Below are 21,216 nucleotides of genomic sequence, written 5' to 3' on the forward strand. Positions count from 1 at the left end.
TTGGTAAGTTTTATGCAATAGTAGTTGGTCTTACAGGGTATTTTTCCCCACATGTATGTCTCCCTTCCTCTGCTAGACAGTGAGCAGGGGTTGAAGGTGTATGTGAATCTCAGGTTTTAGGTTAGGCATACTCCTGGTACGGAGGAAAGGATCTGTGTTTTCTTTCTTTCTTTCTTTCTTTCTTTCTTTCTTTCTTTCTTTCTTTCTTTCTTTCTTTCTTTCTTTCTTTCTTTCTTTCTTTCTTTCTTTCTTTCTTTCTTTCTTTCTTTCTTTCTTTCTTTCTTTCTTTCTTTCTTTCTTTCTTCTTTCTTCTTTCTTTCTTTCTTCTTTCTTTCTTTCTCTCTTTTTTTTTGTTTTTTTCTTGCTATATACCCCCATGTATAACGCCTGCCCAAGATCATGGCTTAAGCAGGTAGATCCATGGTAGTAGTGGAGGCATGTCCAATGCCAATGAAATGATATTTGTTATTAATATAAATATCTTACTATCCAACCACGCCATGCTCTTTCAAGCTAATGAAGAGTTCATTGAAGGGTGGTTTATGGCTCTTGACACAGCCAATCTCTGTGAGGAAAAATTATTTCAGTCAGAATGTGAAAGTTGAGTTAATTCCAAAATGGGCTCAGCAGAAAAAAAGGGCCAGGGGCTTTTTTGCTCCAACTATAGTCAGTCACAGATAAGATTTCTTTTCTTTCTTCTTTCTTTCTTTCTTTCTTTCTTTCTTTCTTTCTTTCTTTCTTTCTTTCTTTCTTTCTTTCTTTCTTCCTTTCTTTCTTTCTTTCTTCCTTTCTTTCTTTTTAAGATTTTGTCTATTTATTTGAGAGAGAGAGAGAAAGAGAGAGAGAGGGAGAGAGAGAACAAGCTAGGGGTGGGACAAAGGGAGAGGAAGAAGCAGGCTCCCTTCTCCCTTCTGAGCAGGGAATCTGACCTGGCACTGCATCCCAGGACCCTGGCTGGGATCATGACCTGAACTGAAGGCAGACACTTACTTGACTGAGCTACCCAGGCTCCCCAAAGATAAGATTTCTTACAGGTTAAAAAGGATCCTTGAGATTTTTTTTTTTTTTTTAATTTACTTTCCTCTTGCTGGTAAAAACTCTTTTGGAACAATTTAGTGTAAAAGGAGTTCAAATCATTTCATCCAAAGCAGAAAAGAGGTAGAGACAGGCCAGCTGTCACAGGTATGGCAGCCAGTTTGATGGAAGCTTTTACTCACTGTTTTGTTGTTGTTGTTGTTTGGGGGGAGAGGCTTATCTATATATTTGGGGCAGGGAAGAATCAAGGTGGTAAATAAAATGGAAATGATAAGATATGACATAAATCAGAAGTCAAGGATATGAGAAAGATATAAATGATTAGGAAGAATGAGGGGAAAAAAAAGAAGAGCATTTAAGTGAAACTTGGTAAATAACAAACCCATGAGTTCTACTGGACTGCATGTGTCTGACAAAGTTCCGGCTATCTCTGATAAGAGGGTTACAGGTTTCTCAGATCTGTTGACTCATTGTTCATGGCCTCTCCTGCCATAGTTTGTGGGTATGTTACCACAGCTGCAGTTGCTTTGAGTGAGGTAAGCAGCAAGTATTAGACAGAAAGGGAAATGATGTGAACTATAATAGAAGATATTAGGATTCTGGATGATTCTTAGAACAGACTTAAACTCTATTTATTTATTTTTTTATTGGAGTTCAATTTTCCAATATATAGCGTAACACCCAGTGCTCATCCCATCAAGTGCCCCCCCTCAGTGCCCGTCACCCAGTCACCCCACCCTCTGCCCACCTCCCTTTCCACCATCCCTTGTTCGTTTCCCAGAGTTAGGAGTCTCTCATGCTAACTCTGGGAAACAAACAGGATTGCTAGAGAGGAGGTGGGTGGGGGTTTGGGTAACTAAGTGACTGGCATTAAGGACACATGATGTGATGAGCACTGGGTGTTATACACAACTGATAAATTATTGGTCACTATATCTGAAACTAGCGATGTATTATATGTTGGCTAATTGAAATTAAATTAAAAAAACAAAATCTGTGGTTTCACATAAAAACAAAGGACAGCACTAAATGGCTGATGGTGAGAAAGGAAGACTTGACCATAGACTATGAAGCCATGCCATCCCTGCTTATCTTAGGAACTGTGATTTAGTTGATATCTAAGCTGATTTTAAAAATCAGGTCATTTATTTTATGTTATTTATTTTAATACATTAGCAAAAATTCATTTTAAATGTGGTATCCTCAGTACTTCAGAAAGGAAAGTAAGTAGATGGGCACAGGAAAAAGATTATGAATGGGGAAGATCACTGCTGATCTGGATTCTGAGAGGAAAGGGATGGGAAAGACCAAGGAGATGGACATAATCTCTTACCTGACTAGCATCAGCTGAAGGAGGCAACAATTCCCTCTCTGACCAAACTTGATCTTTCTTTTGGGGATCCTTGGTATCCCATAACTATTTATGGACCATTTGTCCTTCTACTCATCATTTCTTTCAACTGCTGGATAATGATGCTCTTCCTGCAATTAGATCCCCTCTCTTTGACTATTCTTGATCCTGAAAAGTTGAACTTTCCTGGTGAAAAATCAGTTCCCCTCTGGTCATGTGTAGCCTCTTCTTCTGCCAGGATACCCTTATCTCTACTATAAAATCTTTCTTTTTTCCTACCTTAACAGCCTTCACTACTATTAGGAAATTGTTTATTCATTATTATTTTTCTGCCCTACACATCTTTTTCTCGATAGTATCTCTTTTAGATTTCTCTTTTTTTTCCCCACATGAGCTTTGGCAATAACTAATAATCATTGTTTTTTATTTTATTGTAAAGATCTGGATCAAATATATTTCTTGAAAATCTTCCATATATCCCTTAAAATTTTTCTGACTACTTTTGGCTTCAATGGAAGAAGCAGAACACCCATATAATAACATGATTGAATTATCTTTTTGTATCGGGGGGAATTAATTCCAAAAATTGTTCACTTTCTTGTTTCAAATTCTTATTTACCACAAAACTCCTCTGACATAAATGGACATCTTCTCAAGAGTTGTTCACCACTGCTGCTTTCAGCTGTCACACACTCAACATCTTGCAATCTGTAATCAGGCTTTACTCTCACCAATTCCTTGAAATCGTACTAGCCACTAGTAAAAGTCTAATATTTTTCACTGGACACTAACGAAGATCTTATATTTTAATTTCACATCCTAATCTCAACAGAACAATTGGGAAGGGGCTATGAATCATCATCATCAACAACAACAACACACTAGAGATAATAATAAAAAGAATATTGGAAAAAAGACTCAGAACTGTGAAAATTGTAGTAGGTAGACAAGAATATAATGGGATCAAGGCAAATGAAGGAGAAGAAAGTTTACAGAAGGGATTTGATCGCTAGTGGCAAATGAAACAGTGTATTAAAAGCCTGGGGTTTTTAAGTAAGACAACTTGAGTTTGAATCTCTGCTTGGTTAGAGACTAGTTTGGACAAATTACTCAAACTACCTTATGCCATAGGTTCCTAAAGTGTGAAGTGCAAACCATACTAGTAGTCATTCTGTTGGGTTCTTATAATTAAATAGTATTTTGTGAGCATTAAATTATAGAAATCAGTTAACATAGGATATAACTCATGGTAAATACTCAAACATTAGTTAAGCAATGTAAATAACTGGGAACTACAATGTGTTTTTTGGGTTAAAAATCCAGATGATTGAAGGCCGTCACTCTGATCAAGTAGACTACATGTTGGAGATAAAGCTAGAGAAGAGATTCAATACCAGAACTCTTCTCTTTTTAGTTCTTTCTCTTTTGACTCTAATAGAATGACTGACAGTGAAACGAAACATATAGCCTGATACGTATGCATGTATTTTTGAGCTCCTGGTTCATGATTGCATTTCAGTCTTTTGTACCTAAAAGAAAAGTAGCTATGAGCTAGTTCTATCCCAAGCTATATGGACAGAGAATTTGAATAGTAAAATGCCTCTACCAATGTACCAGCTGGTTCGTGGCATACCTGAGGCTAGAACTTAGATAGAGCCTCATACCTAGTTTAGTTCTCTTCCAGTGCACTATGCAGGTTTAAGATAGTTTGGCAGGTTTATTTTCTTAATGCTTCCATAGACACATCATATATTAATAGTTTCAAAACATTTTTTTCTGAATCTGCATCTCCTACATTATTCCTTCTGTTGGTTAGTGGCATCACATTTTTCCAGACAGTATGTCTCAAATGTTGCATGCCTTTCAATTTTACCTCATATAGCCTATCACCTGGAATTATCTATTTTATTTTATTTTCTAACATATTTCTTCTCCATCCCCCTTCTTCACTGTTAAAATCATGTTTCTAGTGCTGCTTTGGTTTGTTGCCAAAGCTTCCTACAGTAACTCAGGTAGTTATTCTTCACCTTTTCAATCTATCTTTTTGCCTTTTAAGCCATATTTACTCAACAAAAATATATTAAGTTAGATGTTGGAGATATACTCATAGCTATCATGGAACTTCAGACATATTGGTGAAAATATTTTAAAACGTGCAACTAGGAATTGTATTGGTGTGCTATTGAGAAGTAGAGAATAAAAAATAAGCATCAGCGAAGACTTTGAAATCATAAACCTTAAATTTTGATTCTATTATGTTCTCCTTTAAACTGTGGTAAAATATTAGAGATACAGTAAATATTTTTTAAAAGATATTATTTATTTATTCATGAGAGACACACACAGAGAAAGAGAGGCAGAGACACAGACAGAGGGAGAAGCAGGCTCCATGCAGGAAGCCTGACGTGGGACTTGATCCTGGGTCTCCAGGATCACGCCCTGGGGCAAAGGCAGGCGCTAAACCCCTGAGCCACCCAGGGATCCTCCAGTAAATATTGTTGAATAAGAAATCAATTCTTAGTATAGAGAACTAAACTCAAAGCCTTTAGCTTGACTTTTAAAACTCTGAATCTTAAGGCACAATCTATTTGTCCATTCATATTTCTCATGTGTCTAAGCCATTAAGACTCTACAGGACTTGATTTTTGCAATGACTTAAACATTTTTTGTTTTATGTTTTTACTTGCCTTTGCTCTTTTTGCTAATGATAGTCTCTTGAAAGTGTGTTATACTGGCACTGGGTGTTATACTGTATGTTGGCAAATCAAACTTCAATAAAAAATATATAAAAAAAAGAAAGTCTAAAGGTTTTCTGATAAACAAATCTACTGACAACACTTCAGTGATTCTTTGCATTACCTCCTACTTAAAGGTAATGTCTTTTCTGTGTTATATACATCTGACTGTATGTTTCCCATCATTCTTATCCTGATCTACTTTGAAGGGTGATTGCTTGTGTCTATGTCCCATGATCTTCACAAGAGTAGGAGTTCCTTGAAATAGGGGATATATATGGTTTATATTTAATTTCTTCTTTAGTATAGTATTTATCACAGAAGACCTTAAAGAAATATTCATTAACTTATTTAACTCTTGCATGTGTTTGCAAGTCATTTTTTGTTGTTATTTATTTACCTATGAGCTGCCTTTTTCTTTCCTCCAGTAATGGTATTCAAGTTTGACCAGAAAAGGAAAAAGGAAGGGAAAGAAAGGACAAAATTTGAACACAAGCTCGAAGGAATAAATGGGAGAAAAATGCAGTGGAGACAAGAGAGAATGAAGGGAGAAACGTAATGTGTGTGGAAGATAGGACAGTGTATGCTGAGTTAGAATGATGTTAGAGGAGTCATTCTTTCGCATAGTATTGTTTCAACTGCATACTAGGACTATGGAAAGAGAGAACATGATTTCAATTTGTACAATGTTAATACAGCACAGGGCAAAGCAAGGACTGTCTAGACATCTATTTCTCTTTCTCTCCAAGTTATTTTCAGGTGGTGATGAAAGACTTTATATTAAATTACAGAAATAATGGTTATTAATGACTTGGTGGTTGAACTCTACAAAGGCCATACCAATATTCTGAACACTTTATTTCTGGAGTGTGTGATTAATCACCAGAAAGAGATCAAGGTTAATCAGTGGAAATGATCATTCAAACAAGAAGGAAAGGCATGTTGTGCAAGAGCATTTAAGAGACTTTCATGTATGATGCTAAGTCAATAAGTATAATGTATCAACCATAGTCTAGACCAAATTATAAACCCATAAATGTTCATTATTATAGTTATAACCATTAGCATTACCAGTAACATTAGCTCTATAAAATCATGGTAACTTTCATGTCAGTGAAGTTTATCTGGCTTGTCATCTTGAATCATTACTGATTACCAATCCTTTTTTAAGACAATAACTTTATTGTAATGCCAAAATTCATACTTAAACTTGATAAAATAACTCTGATTTTTCATTCTATCTCTATTTCTCTCTCTCTCTTTCTCTCCTTCTCTCTCTCTCTCTCTCTCTCACTTTTCAATTCCAGTGTCCAGTACCAGAAGAAAGAGTAAAAGATGACAATCTCTTCAAACCACACCAACCTTAGAGATATTTGCTACACCATGATTGGGATCCCAGGACTAACAGATGCACACATATGGATTTCCATCCCATCTGTTCCATGTACATAGTTGCTGTTGTAGGCAATACCCTCTTATTATTTCTGATCTTCACTGAAACGCAGTCTTCATGAGCCCATGTGCCTCTTCTTGTCCATGTTGTCTCTGGCAGATATCTTTCTCTCCACAGTCACCACGCCAAAGATGCTAGCAATCTTCTGGTTCCAAGATGGGGTATTTCTTTTGGTTGTTGTGTGTCCCAGAGGTTTTTTATACACTTCATCTTTGTGGCAGAGTCTGCCATATTGCTGGCCATGGCATTTGACCACTATGTAGCTATTTGTTATCCACTAAGATATACTACCATTTTAAGCCTCTCAATCTTTGGAAAAATGGGCATTGCATCTGTGATTAGGAGTTTTTTCATCTGTTTCCCTTTGGTTTTTCTGGTTTATCAGCTTACTTACTGTAGAAGAAATATTATTGATCATTCATATTGTGAACATTTGGGCATTGCCAGGTATGCCTGTGATAGCATCAAAGTCAACATCTACTATGGGGTGATTGTGGCACTTTTTCTACATGCCTGGATGTGGTATTTATCATCATTTCCTATGCCCTTATACTCTGTATGGTGTTTAGAATTTCTTCTCAAGATGCCCAACTCAAGGCTCTGGGTGCTTGTGACTCCCATGTCTGTGTTATTTTACTGTTCCATACTCCAGCCTTTTTTTCATTCTTTGCTCACCAATTTGGAGGCCAGAATATACCACTCCATGTACATATCCTCCTTGCCAATCTTTATGTGGTGGTACCATCCACTCTCAACCCAATCATTTATGGAGTTAAGACCAAGGAAATTCAGGAGAAGTTTATCCAGATCTTTTCTGTGAGCAAGAAATTATACTGATGTCAACTATATAGTTTAATTTTTCATTTTCTCCGTAACTGTACTAATTGCAGAGTACTTCAAATTATATCAGATATTTTTATATTATGCCAATATTAGGAGAGGACAATAACAGTAAGTTTTTGAGGTCATATTAAAATCTTATTTATTTATTTTATTGCTGATTTTGTTCAGGACAGTATCAGATCAAGGACACTTTAGACTATAAATATTGAGTTTAGTTACAACAGATTTAAAGCACAATAACTCAATAACTATCTTCAGTTTCATATTGACACAGAAAAATCGGAAAAGTAAAGAAAAGGAAAAGGAAAAATACAACCCATGCACTAAAAAAATGGATAAAATGGAATCCCAAATAAATAGGCTTTCAGACCATTTTTTCATGTTATTTTTTATAGTTCAGAGAAAATAATACATATTTAGCATTGTGATCTAGTAGTTGAGTATTTGAGTTCTAAGTTTAAGTTTTTTTTTTTTAATTTTAAGTTTTGAATTTCAGATGAATCGCCTTGGTAAAGAGTATTTACCTTCTTTGGGTTTCTATGTATTTATCTTTATAGTAAGCATTATGTATTACATATTTTATAAGGTTGCTGAAAGTATTAAATGAGACGATTTACACAAAGCTTCTAAAATAGTACATAGTACACAGTGAAAATCAAAGAACGTTACTTATTGCTATTATTGCCAGTAATATATTCAATCTGTATCCCACAAACACTGGACCTACAGGGTAAAGAAAGGAGGTTTCTTTCTCCACATAATGTCAGATATGAGACATAATGATTTAGGTAATCTTGGGGCATCAAACATTTTGACTTTTCAGTGTGAAGCAAGAGAAAGGTTTTTTTTTTTTATTTTTTAAAAGATTGTATTTATTTATTCCTGAGAGAGAGAGAGAGAAGCAGAGACATAGGCAGAGAAGCAGGCTCCATGCAGGGAACCCGATGTGGGATTCAATCCCAGAACACCAGAATCATGCCCTGAGCCAAAGGCAGATGCTCAACCACTGAGCCACTCAGAAATCCCAGGAGAAAGATTTTGTTAGAGATAAAAATTTAAGAATTAATAGCATATATGTTAGTTAAAGCATTGGAATCCATATCTGCTCCTCAAATCAAATGTAAAAGTAGTAGTAACATCCTGGTCATTATGTAAATGTATTATGAATTGCATTTTTTTCATGATAGGAGCCATAATTATGACTGTTACTGGCAATAGTAAAAGATACTCATCAGGGAATTAAAGCAACATGGGATGTCAAATGACATAAATATCTAATAAAATATTTGTTAAATATGAGCCACCCAAGCACCCCTAAATTTAAAATGTTTTAAAGAGAAATTCAGGTTATAACATGGTATATATCAGGGAATCTCAAATAAATGAGTGGATGTAGGGATACCTGAGTGGTCCAGTGGTTGAACATCTGTCTTTGGTTTGGGGTGTGGTCCCCGGGTCCTGGGATCAAGTCCCATTTGGGGGTCCCTTCCAGGAGTCTACTTCTCCCTCTGCCTCTCTCTCTGTGTCTCTCATAAATAAAAAAAATCTTAAAAAAATAAGTGGATGTACATACACATAAATATTTGTATATGGAATCATATATACATAAATATTTGCACAAAATTCTGGAAGAATATATAGAATTTTACTGATATTATGTAAATTTTTAAAAAGAACCATTTAATTGCACATTTTAAAGGTCATGTTGAGGTTGAGAATTGATATAAATGGAGAAAGCTTGACTTATGCCAAAAATATGTGAACATTATTTTATAATAAATAGAAGTTGCCAAAATTGAGAAGTATTACCATAAAGAGTTAGTTGAAATCTATCAGAATATATCTATATATCTATATTTAATAAAGATATATTTTTTTAATTTTTAGAAAAGATTTTACTTATTTATTCATGACAGACACACACACACACACACACACACACACACACACAGACATAGGCAGAGAGAGAAGCAAGCTCCATTCAGGGAGCCCAATGTGGGACTCTATCCCAGGAGCCTGGGATCACGCCCTGGGCCAAAGGCAGGTGCTCAATTGCTGAGCCACCCAGGCGTCCCAAAATATTTAAATTCCATATATATTCCATATATTTGAAATACCAAGACACTTTTGCCTTTGGAAAACTACTGATTTTTTTTTCCTCCACTAAGTCTACTGTCATTAAGTGTTTCTGTTAGAGTGTACCGCCAGAATAAGGGTTAGGAAGAAGGAGATTTGGAGGCAGAGGAAGTTCCTTTTAGACACAAGAGAGGAGTAGGAGAACCCCTTTCAGCATGAGACTGAGAGAGACACAGATGGGAAAGAAGAGGGAAGATACAGCCTTCAAGGTCCCAGTTTCAACTGCACACTCTCTGGCCCTCATTCAAAGTGTCAGGGCATAAAGACAAAGAAACCCAATGAATTTTGATCAGGAAGCTAAAAGTGAAGGGAGATGAATACCTAATTTTCTGCTTAAATATCTAAGGGAGATTTCTTAGCAACTTGTCTCATGTCATCATGGGAGAGCAGCATTAGAGTAAAGATGACCATGTGCCTATTCAGTCAGAGAACCGGTACCCTTCTGTATCACAAGGGCAACAAATGAATTTAGGAGTTCTTCACAGCACTGTAGGGAACATAAGCACCATGGCAAATGCTGACCAGGGTGGTTGAAAAAGGAGTTGATTTATCTAGGGTAAAAGGGTTCTGTAGCCAAGGGCCAGAGACACAAGTGTTACAGTTGGGGAAGTAAGAGAAAATGGGTCAGGTTTCAGAGCTTGTTGAGTAATATCCAGTATTTTGGATGCCTCAATAAGAGGGACCCAAGAGAAAATTATCGGATTTCAGCAGAAGCTGCAGAAAAGGATAGAGACCCACACAGAATGAGGAGGAAAGATGAGGTTCATTCAACAAGGCTCAGCCATGTACTACAGATGCAGACCAGGGGCCCATCCATGTCTCATCCAATTCCTCAGTGTTGGTGGACATGTTGGCTTCCCCTTGAATGCAAGTGATAAGGGAATCATCTGGGAGTAGGAGTGAGTGGCAGAAAGCTATGGAAGAAGCTATGGAAGAAAGTAGCAGAGAGTATCAATTTCCGATTGACAGAAATGTTACTGAAATAGATTAGGTTTTGCCATAGAAAATACATTTTTTAAACTTGAAAACTTTAATTGACCTATAAGTAGGAAATCAGAGTTTTGGACAACCATTGGCATAGATAGATTATCTTGGAACAAGGCAACACTAAAAATCAAAACAAAACAAAACTCACCACTTTTGACTTTTTGAGATAAAGTACAAAGCCTATTACATAGGATTTGGTATATCATAATACTGGCTGAGAGAAGAATGCCCTATTTAAGATTATTGGCTCAACTGGTAATGCATTTGAAAACCTATATTTACATTAATACACAACTTAAAATTCTTAACTCATATCATGAACTGGACCAACAACAAAAACAAGTTGAACAATGGGCTACAAGGCTATATAAAATGAAATTGTAATAACGAAGGTAATAGTGGTATGAAGCTGCACTGTCCCACTGTTATTCGCCAGTAATTTAAAATGCCCTTATTCAATTTGCTCATCTGCTAACTTGGATGATTATGATCTACCCTGTAGAATTGTTCTGAAGACTAATAGTGATAATCACTATCAAGGTAGTATTTGACAGTGTCTAGCATAAAATAGGTATCTGATAAATATAAACTAAGCATTATTTTTACAGTGATGATGATGATGATGATTACCATGAGTGTGATTATTGCTACATTGTCAAAAGTAAAGATACAAACATCAAAAACAAACCCTACCACTTTGGGGAAAACACTTTTATAATCATATAGTATGTATACTTTTAGCAACCTTATTCAAAATCAAAACTGTAAAACACCAACATTGATAAATGAACAGTTTACGTGATACCATAAAATAAGATTCAGCCATAAAAATAAACTGTGCATATAGGTAAGAACAAAAATGTATCTCAAAGGCATTATTTTTTTTTAACAAAGTGGCATTTTTTTAAAAATTTTTATTTATTTATGATAGTCACAGAGAGAGAGAGAGAGAGGCAGAGACACAGGCAGAGGGAGAAGCAGGCTCCATGCACCGAGACCCCGATGTGGGATTCAATCCCGCGTCTCCAGGATCGCGCCCTGGGCCAAAGGCAGGCGCTAAACTGCTGCGTCAACCAGGGATCCCCTCAAAGGCATTATTGCAAGAGAAAGAATCCAGACATAAAGATTACATTGTTTATAATTTTATTTACATGATGCTCTCTTAAAGGGAAAGCTGAATGACAAATCAGTTTAGTGACTTTCAGAACCTGGGTTGTGGCAGCAGATTGACCTCAAAGTGGTAAAAGGACACTTTTGGGAGTGATGGAAATATTCCAGATCTTTATTATGATGATGACTGCATGACTATAAATGTTTTTTAGAGCTCATCTAAACAGAAAAAATAACTATTTGTAAGTATACCTCAGAAAACTTGCCTTGCATACATCATTTACATTGATTATATAAATTTAATTATAGCAATAATATTTTGAGGAAACCCACATACCAACAGAGTCTAAATATGTCCACTATATTGCCATCCAGGATTTACATTAGTGATCTTTATGTTTTTATTTATGAGATAAATATTTTATGATGGTTGCATAACCATTTAATAAACTTCATAATAAAATGTTTAGAAGGAAGATTAGAAAGAAATTTCATGTGATTTGAAACTAAAGCACAGAATATATCCAGATTCTATCACTTACTATGTCTTCAAAATATGATTTCTCATTTAACCTTCATGTGTTTTTAACTATCCATGTATGTAACAAAAATAACAGGGGTGCCTGGGTGGCTCAGTGGTTGAGATCTGCCTTTGGCTCAGATAGTGATCCTGAGGTCCTGGGATGAAGTCCCGCATCAGGTATCCCACGGGGAACCTGCTTCTCCCTTTACCTAGGTCTCTGCCTCTCTCTCTGTGTCTCTCATGAATAAATAAACTCTTTAAAATGATAACAATAATATCCACAATTAAAATAACCACCATCATAATAATAATGATGGATAGATAAATTAGAAACATATTTAGGGGCACCTGGGTGGCTTAGTCAGTTAAACATCTGACTCTTCAACTCAGGTCGTGATCTCAGGGATGTGAGATTGAGCCCCATGTTAGACCCCGTGCTGTGTGAAGCCTGCTTGAGAGTCTCTCTCTCTCTCTCTGTCTCTGTCTCTCTTTCTCTCTCTCTCTCAAAAAAATTTTACTTAAAAAACATGTATCACTTGGCCATAGTAATACTTTATGCTTTTTCTCTCCTTTTTTTTTCCTTAACTGAGGCTGGAAATATAAATGATATGTAGACTCATAGGAAATATTTTCAAATAGTAGTTGCTATTTGTATTATTTGGATAAACAAACTAATCACAATAGTCAATTTTTATACCTTGGCAATTACTGTTTGTAGTATCTTTAGTTCAATTATGATTCATCAGAAAGGAGTAGGGAAAAATTGCTTGGCTGGTAGGCATCCTTGTATCAAGATTAGGTTTTTGTTGTTTGTCTCACTACTTTTCAAATGGTCCAAATATTCCAATTTCTTTTTTTTTTTTAATTTTTATTTATTTATGATAGTCACAGAGAGAGATAGAGAGAGAGGCAGAGACATAGGCAGAGGGAGAAGCAGGCTCCATGCACCGGGAGCCCGATGTGGGATTCGATCCCGGGTCTCCAGGATCGCGCCCTGGGCCAAAGGCAGGCGCCAAACCGCTGCGCCACCTAGGGATCCCCAAATATTCCAATTTCTTTATGATAGTTACTCCCTTATATGACCTTGTGTCTAAAGTGGATAGCAAGGAGAATGGCTGAACAATAAACAATAATGCTACCTAGAGTAGTAGAAATGGACTAAGATCATTGTCAACATTTTAGTAATTGCTTAAAGGACTTAAACCAGTAAAATTTAACTTTTCTGTAGTGGGTGGATCCCGCTACCTTCACTCAATTGGACATAATAAGATACACATTTTAGTAGTGAATGCATTTTATACATTAACATGATTCTCAGACAAAATAGATATATATTTTCTGATTTATAAAACTGTTCATAATATAGCCCAGTCAGTTTCATTGAGTTATGGTTGTGGGGAGAAACAGAGAGGGAGTAACATGGAAAACATACAAAAAAAGTCATCAAATATATTTATTATTTACTGACTCTTACCCTTTTAAGCTCCACTTGTTGACTTGTATATACATTCACAGTTGACCTCAAGACTTACATTCTTTTCAGATAAAACAATCTCTGGACTCTCCTTCGTATTTGTTGGGTCTTGATACTATAAATGATGGGGTTCATCAGGGGTGGGAAAAGGATATAGATGTTGCCCATGAGGACATGAACCAATGGTGAGAGGTGTTTCCCAAAGCGATGCACCATAGTCAGACCAATGATTGGGATGTAGAAAACTGAAACAGCACAGATGTGAGATACACAAGTCTGCAAAGATTTGATTCTCTCCTCCCGTGATGCAATAGCTAAGACTGCATGCAAGATCATGATATAGGAGATAAGTATGAGCACTGCATCCAACAATAGGTTGCTGATTACTAGGGCCAGACCATAAATGCTGTTGAAACGGATGTCTGAACAGGCCATCCTAATTAAGTCTTGGTGCAGGCAGAAAGAATGAGAAAGGATATGGGGGTGGCAATAATTTAAGAACTTTAGACGAATGATAACTGGAGGTATGAGTAAAGAACTCCTACATAAGATTGTCACCCCTATTTTCATGATTTTGTCATTAGTGAGGATGGAAGAGTAGCGTAATGGGTTGCAAATGGCAATGTAGCGGTCAAAAGCCATAGCAAGGAGGACAGAGGACTCCATAAAGGACAGACCATGGATGAAGTAGGACTGGGCAATGCAGGAATCCAGGCTGATCTCACGAATGATCCCCCACAGCACCCCCAGTACCGTGTACATAGTGGACAGCCCCATGCACAGGTCAGTGAGGGCCAGCATGGCCAGGAAGTAGAACATGGGCTGGTGCAGGCTCGGCTCAGTCCGGATCACATGCAGCACCATGCAGTTTCCCAGGAAGACCATAGCATAGATGGAGGAGAAAGGGATGGAGATCCAGAGATAGTGAACTTCGAGGCCAGGAAAACCAGTGAGAATAAATCTGGAACTACTGACATTCAAGATAGAGATGGGAGACATTAGTAGATGATTGAAAATATTCCTAGAAAGTTGCTACAAATTAAATTGATTTATAATCCTTGAATTTCTAGTAATGTTTGTTTGCTTTGAAAGGAAAATAAATTAAAATATAATACAATTTCCTTAAGTGTCATAAACTCAAGAAACACAGAAACCTGTTTCTGTATTCCTTTGGGCAAAAATCCATTGCCTTGACAGAAATTTTTGAAGAACAGTGAGTAGATATTCCAAGAGACTAGGGTTTTTAATGCAGAAATAATGATGATAATGGGTCCACAGGGTTTGGATTTGGGGCTGGACTTCGGGAAGTCTCTGTTCATTCCTAAAATAAGATAATGCATGATCTGTGTATTCTTTTGCCATGGCGGTCATTATCCTCAGTAAACTGTGCAATGCATTGCTAATTTTTCTCTTGGGTCCCACAACTGTTTCCATAACATCCCAAAGGAAATGGACTGATTAAAGTAATCTAACTTTGCAGAACATTACAATTTAACCAAGAGAGTCCTAACAAGCTAGAAGGAATGAGAACTTCTTTTTTTTTTTTTTTTTTTTTTGCGCCTTCCACATTGTTTAGCCCCTCTCTAAATCATGTACCTTTTTAGTTGTACTTCTTATATTTTTCTTAATTTTTATGTATCTCATTCTGTTTGAGATTTCTCCTTTTTCTGACTCTTACAATGTTTTTATCTTTTACACCTTTTTATACAATATAAGTGATTTTTTAAACTGGAAACTGGGACACCTGGGTGGCTCAGTGGTTGAGTGTCTGCCTTCGGCTCAGTGCATGATCTTGGGGTGCCAGAAACTGGGACACCTGGGTGGCTCAGTGGTTGAGTGTCTGCCTTCGGCTCAGTGCATGATCTTGGGGTGCCAATCAAGTCCTGCATCGGGCTCTCTGCATGAAGCCTACTTCTTTTTCCTCTATGTCTCTGCCTCTCTTTGTCTCTTGTGAATAAATAAACTGGAAATTACTAAACCAATACTTCATCTCAGGTAATAGCTAGAGAGAGGACAGTTAAATCAAATGGTACATATTTATTTAACTTCCTAAAATACCTGCCAATGCGTCTTCCAAGGCAACCTACCATTTGACATTGGGACCAGCAGTGTTCTAGGCTGATACTTTGTATGGCCAAGTTTTTATTTGTTTGTTTTCTTTTGTTTTGCTATGTTGATAGATGTGTAGGGATGCATCATTGTGGTTTTTAACTTGTACTTCTCTTATGATATTTTTTGCATCTTTCCACATGCTTACTTGTTGTATATATACCTCTTGGTGAAGTGCTTGTTCAAACAATTTTCTCTTTTGTGATGAAGTTCTTTTCCTCTTCCTGAATTTGATGAGTTATTTACACATTTAGATTACAAAACCTTTAGCAAATACATGATTTGCAAATTGTTATTTTCAGGTTGTAAATTGTCCTTTATTTCTCTTAATAGTGACTTCTGCAAAACATAGTGTTGTTTTTTAATGTTGACAGATTCTAATTTATATATTTTTTTCTTTGAAGGTGTGTGCTATTTTTGTTATATGTACAAAGTCAGTGTCAAATCCAGGGTCACAAGTGTTTCTCTTGTTTTCTCCTAGAAGTTGTATGTTTTACCTTTGGTTCTATAATCCATTTTGAATTAATTTTTATGTATGATGCAAAGTTTATTTTTAACTTCCAGCACTTCCATTTTGAAAAAAACTACCCTTTCTCAATTGGTTTGTCTTTGAATTTTTGCCAAAATCATTTGAATATATTTATGTGGTGTGTCTGACCTCTCTATTTTGGTATTAATCTATGTTTCCTTTCACAACACCACACTACCTTGAATATTGTGGCTTTATTTAAAAAAGTCTTAAGATCCAGCAAAGTCCTCTAAATTTCTTCTGGCTACTATAGTTACTTTGCCTATATATGTAAATATTGGAATACATTTGTAATTATGTGGATAAAATTTGCTGAGATATTAAGACTGTGTTGAACCAAAAAAAAAAAAAAAAAAAAAAACAAAAAACTGAGGAAAATTAGCATGTCTTCCAATCCATGAAAATGGGGTACATTTAAATTTGTGTATTCTTTGATCTTCCCATTATTAATATGTAGTTTTCATTCTAACATTTTGAGCATTTTATTTTAGGTTTGATGCCAAATATTTGATTTTTAGGGTGCAATTATAATGGCATTAATTTTTTTATTTCAAAATCAAATTGTTAGGTTTATGTTTTGCATTCTAATATATAAAGGTCTTGGAAGTTATCACTCCTATTTTTATAGTAACAACAATATAAAAATGCATAATACAGCAAAATTAGAGTTTCTTTATTCCTACAGGTGAGGTGAGGGACATTTGAAACTATGATGCTGAGCCTTCCCCACCTCTATTATTTTTTCCCCATTAGTGACTAATGCAATTCTATCACAGGAATTTTGAAATAAAAATATATGAAATCTTGCTATCTCAAAGATTCTATTCTTACTTTTTTCCATGCTATAAAATTATGACCTTTTCCACATAAAACTCTCATTCTTCACTTTTTCACTGAATATCATTTGGATTTCTTCATGGTATTTTATTTTATTTTATTTTTCTTATTTACTTATTCATGAGACAGAGAGAGAGAGAGAGAGAGAGAGAGAGAGAGGCAGAGACACAGGCAGAGGGAGAAGCAGGCTCCATGCAGGGAGCCTGACATGGGACTGGATCATCCCGGGTCTCCAGGATCAAGCCCTGGGCGGAAGGCGGCACTAAACTGCTGGGCCACCAGGGCTGCCTCCTTCATGGTATTTTAAATTCTTCATAGTCTACAGGAAAATATTTTAGTTTGGAAACTCCTGCAAAAGCCTTATTGAGAACTGATGGTGCTTCTCCTAGAGCAATGATTGTGAAAATGGATATAAGGTATAGAATAATATTAGGACCTATGGACACACCTTAATAATTGCATGTGCCTTCCTGAACAGAGTAGTTTCATAGTTGATGCTCATGTTTTTGTTTTGTGAAATCAAATTGATGATGAGATAATGCAAAAAAGAGTATTATTTATGCAATGAGATCCTGGAAACCTCATTGAACACATTGAGTTTGACATATCTGTAGAGCATTTTTAAATCCATTACAAATATTGAGTAAGTACCCCTAGTGTTTCAGACACAGTGCTAGGCACTGCTCAGGTACAGGAAAGCAGTGGAGAGCAAAACAAGTACTTTGCCTTGTATAACAGGTGACACAGATATAAATTATACATACATCATGTTAAAAATTATGATTAATATCATTAGTGAGAAATCAGGAATGCAGTGACAAGCCTAACTGGGGACTCTAATCAGAGTAAAGAGGAATTGGGTAGTGAGTGCCCTGAGAAAGTAACATATAGTTGAGCCTTGAAGAGTGAGGGTAAGCAACCAGAGGAATATGAAAAAGAAGGAGTTTTCAGTCAATCAGAAGAAGAAGCAAAAACATTGAGAATACACCACACTCTATGAAAAGTAAGTGAATAAGCAACTATGAGATTCAGGCATAAAAGTAAAAAAAAAGTAGATAGGAGCAATGTTAGGAAAGATGAGTTTTAATCCTTAGGGCGATATGCAACTACTAGTGAATTGCAATCAGAATGGTGAAAAATCAATCATATATGTTAAGATCAGTCCTGTACCAATTAGATATGAAGGATAAGAGTTGACAGCAGAAGACAAGAGAGAAGTGTCTTAATAAAAGCATACAATAGTGATTGAACAAGGGTCTGCTCAAGGAGTTGCAAGAAATGGGCACATACGAGATATATTTAATAAGTGGGGTCAAAAGGTGTGGTGATTCATTGATTGTGAGGAATAAGAGAAATTGAGATGCCAGTCATGTTTAGATTTTTATTTTTTATTTTTTATTTTTTTAAAATATTTTATTTATTCATGAGAGACACAGAAAAAGAAAGAGAAGCAGAGACAGGTAGAGGGAGAAGCAGGCTCCATGCAGGGAGCCTGACACAGGACTTGATCCCAGGTCTCCAGGATCAGGCCCTGGGCTGAAGGCAGCGCTAAACTGCTGAGCCACCGGGGCTGCCCATGTTTAGATTTTTAAAATGAGAAGCTACAGAGATCCTATAGCCATTTTCTAAGATAACCAAAGTGTGGATGAATGGGAATTGTTTTTGATATAGTCTTTTTTATTTATTTGTTCTTCCCAAGGTACATTGAAGAAGAGATGTTCAGCAGGGGTTAGATATAGATATCATGTAGCTGATGAGAAGAGTAAAGCTGGATAAGAAATTTACAAGTCATGGTCATAAACATGGTATTTGAGATCATGAGGATGAAAGCCTTGATCAAGCATGAGTATGCTAAAATACTTGAACATTAAAATAGAATATAGTCAAATCATCAAAAAATGTCTGAAAAGAAAGTGATAAAAATATTAGGGAAACATTAGATGAATGAATCAAAATGGAAAGGTATTTTAAAGATAGATAAAAGTATGTCAAAATCATGCGAGAATGACCTAAATTTATTGAAATACAATTAACACCACCATGAATTCACCATTTTTAGTATATTTTCAGTTTTGCAACCATCTCCAGAATCTAATTTTAGAATATGGATCACGTAAAACAGAAAACTTATTCCTGTTTAGAACCACTTTCTATTTTCACCCCCAATCTTTGGCCACCACTTTTCTACTTACCGTCTCTATAGATTTTCCAGTTTGGAAATGTCTTACGTATAGAATCATACAGAACATGTTTTTTGTTTTTTGTTTGACTTCTTTAATTGAGCATAATGCTTTTGATGCTCATCCATATTGTAACACATATCAGTGTTCCAATTCTTTGCTGAAAAGTACAATATCATATACCTATGAAAAACTATTTTAAATGATTAAGGAGTTAATACTTATTCATCAAGAGTATTACCATTTTCTAGTGGGTGGAACTCTAATGGATTATATTGCAATTAAAATGTGCAGGATCTTCATCCTTTTTTCAGGACCTGCATGCAGAGTGTCATGTTTTCCATGTGGCATTCTATTGGTAGTCTTCTTTAACTCCAATGCTTCCATGTATTCGTTGGTTGATGGCCATTGTTTCTATTTATTGACTATTGTGAATAAAGCTGTGATAAGCAATCATGTATAAGTCTTGGTACAGACATATGTTTCAATTCTTTTGGGTAGACACCAGTGGGTCATGTGAATATTTTTTTTTTTTTTTTTTTTTAGCATTTTGGAGAACTGCTAAACCATTTTCCAAAACTGCTGCAATATTTTCATTCCCACTATCAGCATATTATGATTGAAATTTCTTCATAATCTCACCAACACTTATATTATGTTTTTGAATATAGCCAATCCAGTGGGTATGAATGGTCTGGTGGTTTTGGTACACATTTCCTTAAAGATTAGTAACTTATAATATTGTGATTTTACTCATAATTTTTATTTAGTTTTAAAGGTCTTCTACATATTCTGCATGAGTCATTTACCAGATCTATGATTTACAAATATTTTCTCCCAGTCTCTGGGTTGTCTTTTCACTTTCTTGAGGGTGCCTTTAAAGTGTAAATAACTTTGATTTAGTGTAATTTTTCTATTTTTTTCCTTTTTTAAAAAAAGATTTTATTTATTCATGAGAAACATACAGAAAGAGGCGGAGACATAGGCAGAAGAAGAAGCAGCCTCCTTCTTGGGGAGCCTAATGCAGGACTGGACCCCTGGATTCAGGGATCAGGACCCGAGCCAAAAGCAGATGCTCAACCACTGAGCCACCCAGGTGCCCTATTTTTTTCTCTTATTCCTCAGGCTGTTGGTATTGTACCTAAAAGTGTAATCCAAACTCAAAAGATTTATACCTACGCTTTCTTCTAAGAGTTTCATAGTTTTGTATTCCATTTAGGTCAGTAATGCACTGAAAGTGAGTATTTGAGTATGGTGTATGTATGCAGGGGTTTATTTATTTTTATTTTTATTTTTTTAATTGGAGTTCAATTTGCCAACATATAGTATAACACCCAGTGCTCATCCCATCAAGTGCCCCCCTCAGTGCCCATCACCCAGTCAACCCTACCCCCCACCCACCTCCCTTTCCACCACCCCTTGTTCGTTTCCCAGAGTTAGGAGTCTCTCATGTTCTGTATCCCTCTCTGATATTTCCCACTAAGTTTTTCTCCTTTCCCCTTTATTCCCTTTCACTAATTTTTATATTCACCAAATGAATGAGACCATATAATGTTTGTCCTTCTCTGGTTGACTTATTTCACTCAGCATAATACCCTGCAGTTCCATCCACGTCGAAGCAAATGGTGGGTATTTGTCGTTTCTAATGGCTGAGTAATATTCCATTGTATACATAGACCACATCTTCTTTATCCATTCATCTTTCTATGGACACCGAGGCTCCTTCCACAGTTTGGCTATTGTGGACATTGCTGCTAGAAACATCGGGGTGCAGGTGTCCCGGCCTTTCATTGCATCTGTATCTTTGGGGTAAATCCCAACAGTGCAATTGCTGGGTCATAGGGCAGATCTATTTTTAACTCTTTGAGGAACCTCCACACAGTTTTCCAGAGTGGCCGCAACAGTTCAGATTCC

At 36.1% G+C, this 21,216-nt stretch overlaps 1 protein-coding gene and 1 pseudogene across 1 annotated transcript; one reads left to right on the forward strand and one right to left on the reverse strand.

The window, feature by feature from the left end:
• On the forward strand, positions 6,505 to 7,411 carry OR52Z16P (olfactory receptor family 52 subfamily Z member 16, pseudogene; annotated as a pseudogene).
• OR51V1B (olfactory receptor family 51 subfamily V member 1B) lies at positions 13,702 to 14,646 on the reverse strand. Its single transcript, NM_001388833.1, has one exon. The coding sequence runs from the start codon at positions 14,644 to 14,646 to the stop codon at positions 13,702 to 13,704; it is 945 nt and encodes a 314-aa protein (NP_001375762.1).
• Between the last annotated feature and the right edge of the window lie 6,570 nt (positions 14,647 to 21,216).

The sequence above is a fragment of the Canis lupus genome, chromosome 21 (genome assembly GCF_011100685.1).
Source record: "Canis lupus familiaris isolate Mischka breed German Shepherd chromosome 21, alternate assembly UU_Cfam_GSD_1.0, whole genome shotgun sequence".
NCBI classification, from domain to species: Eukaryota; Metazoa; Chordata; class Mammalia; order Carnivora; family Canidae; genus Canis; species Canis lupus.

Bases quoted from the DNA above. Each gene is read 5' to 3' on its own strand.
- OR51V1B (NM_001388833.1), bottom strand. From the start codon at position 14,646: ATGTCTCCCATCTCTATCTTGAATGTCAGTAGTTCCAGATTTATTCTC.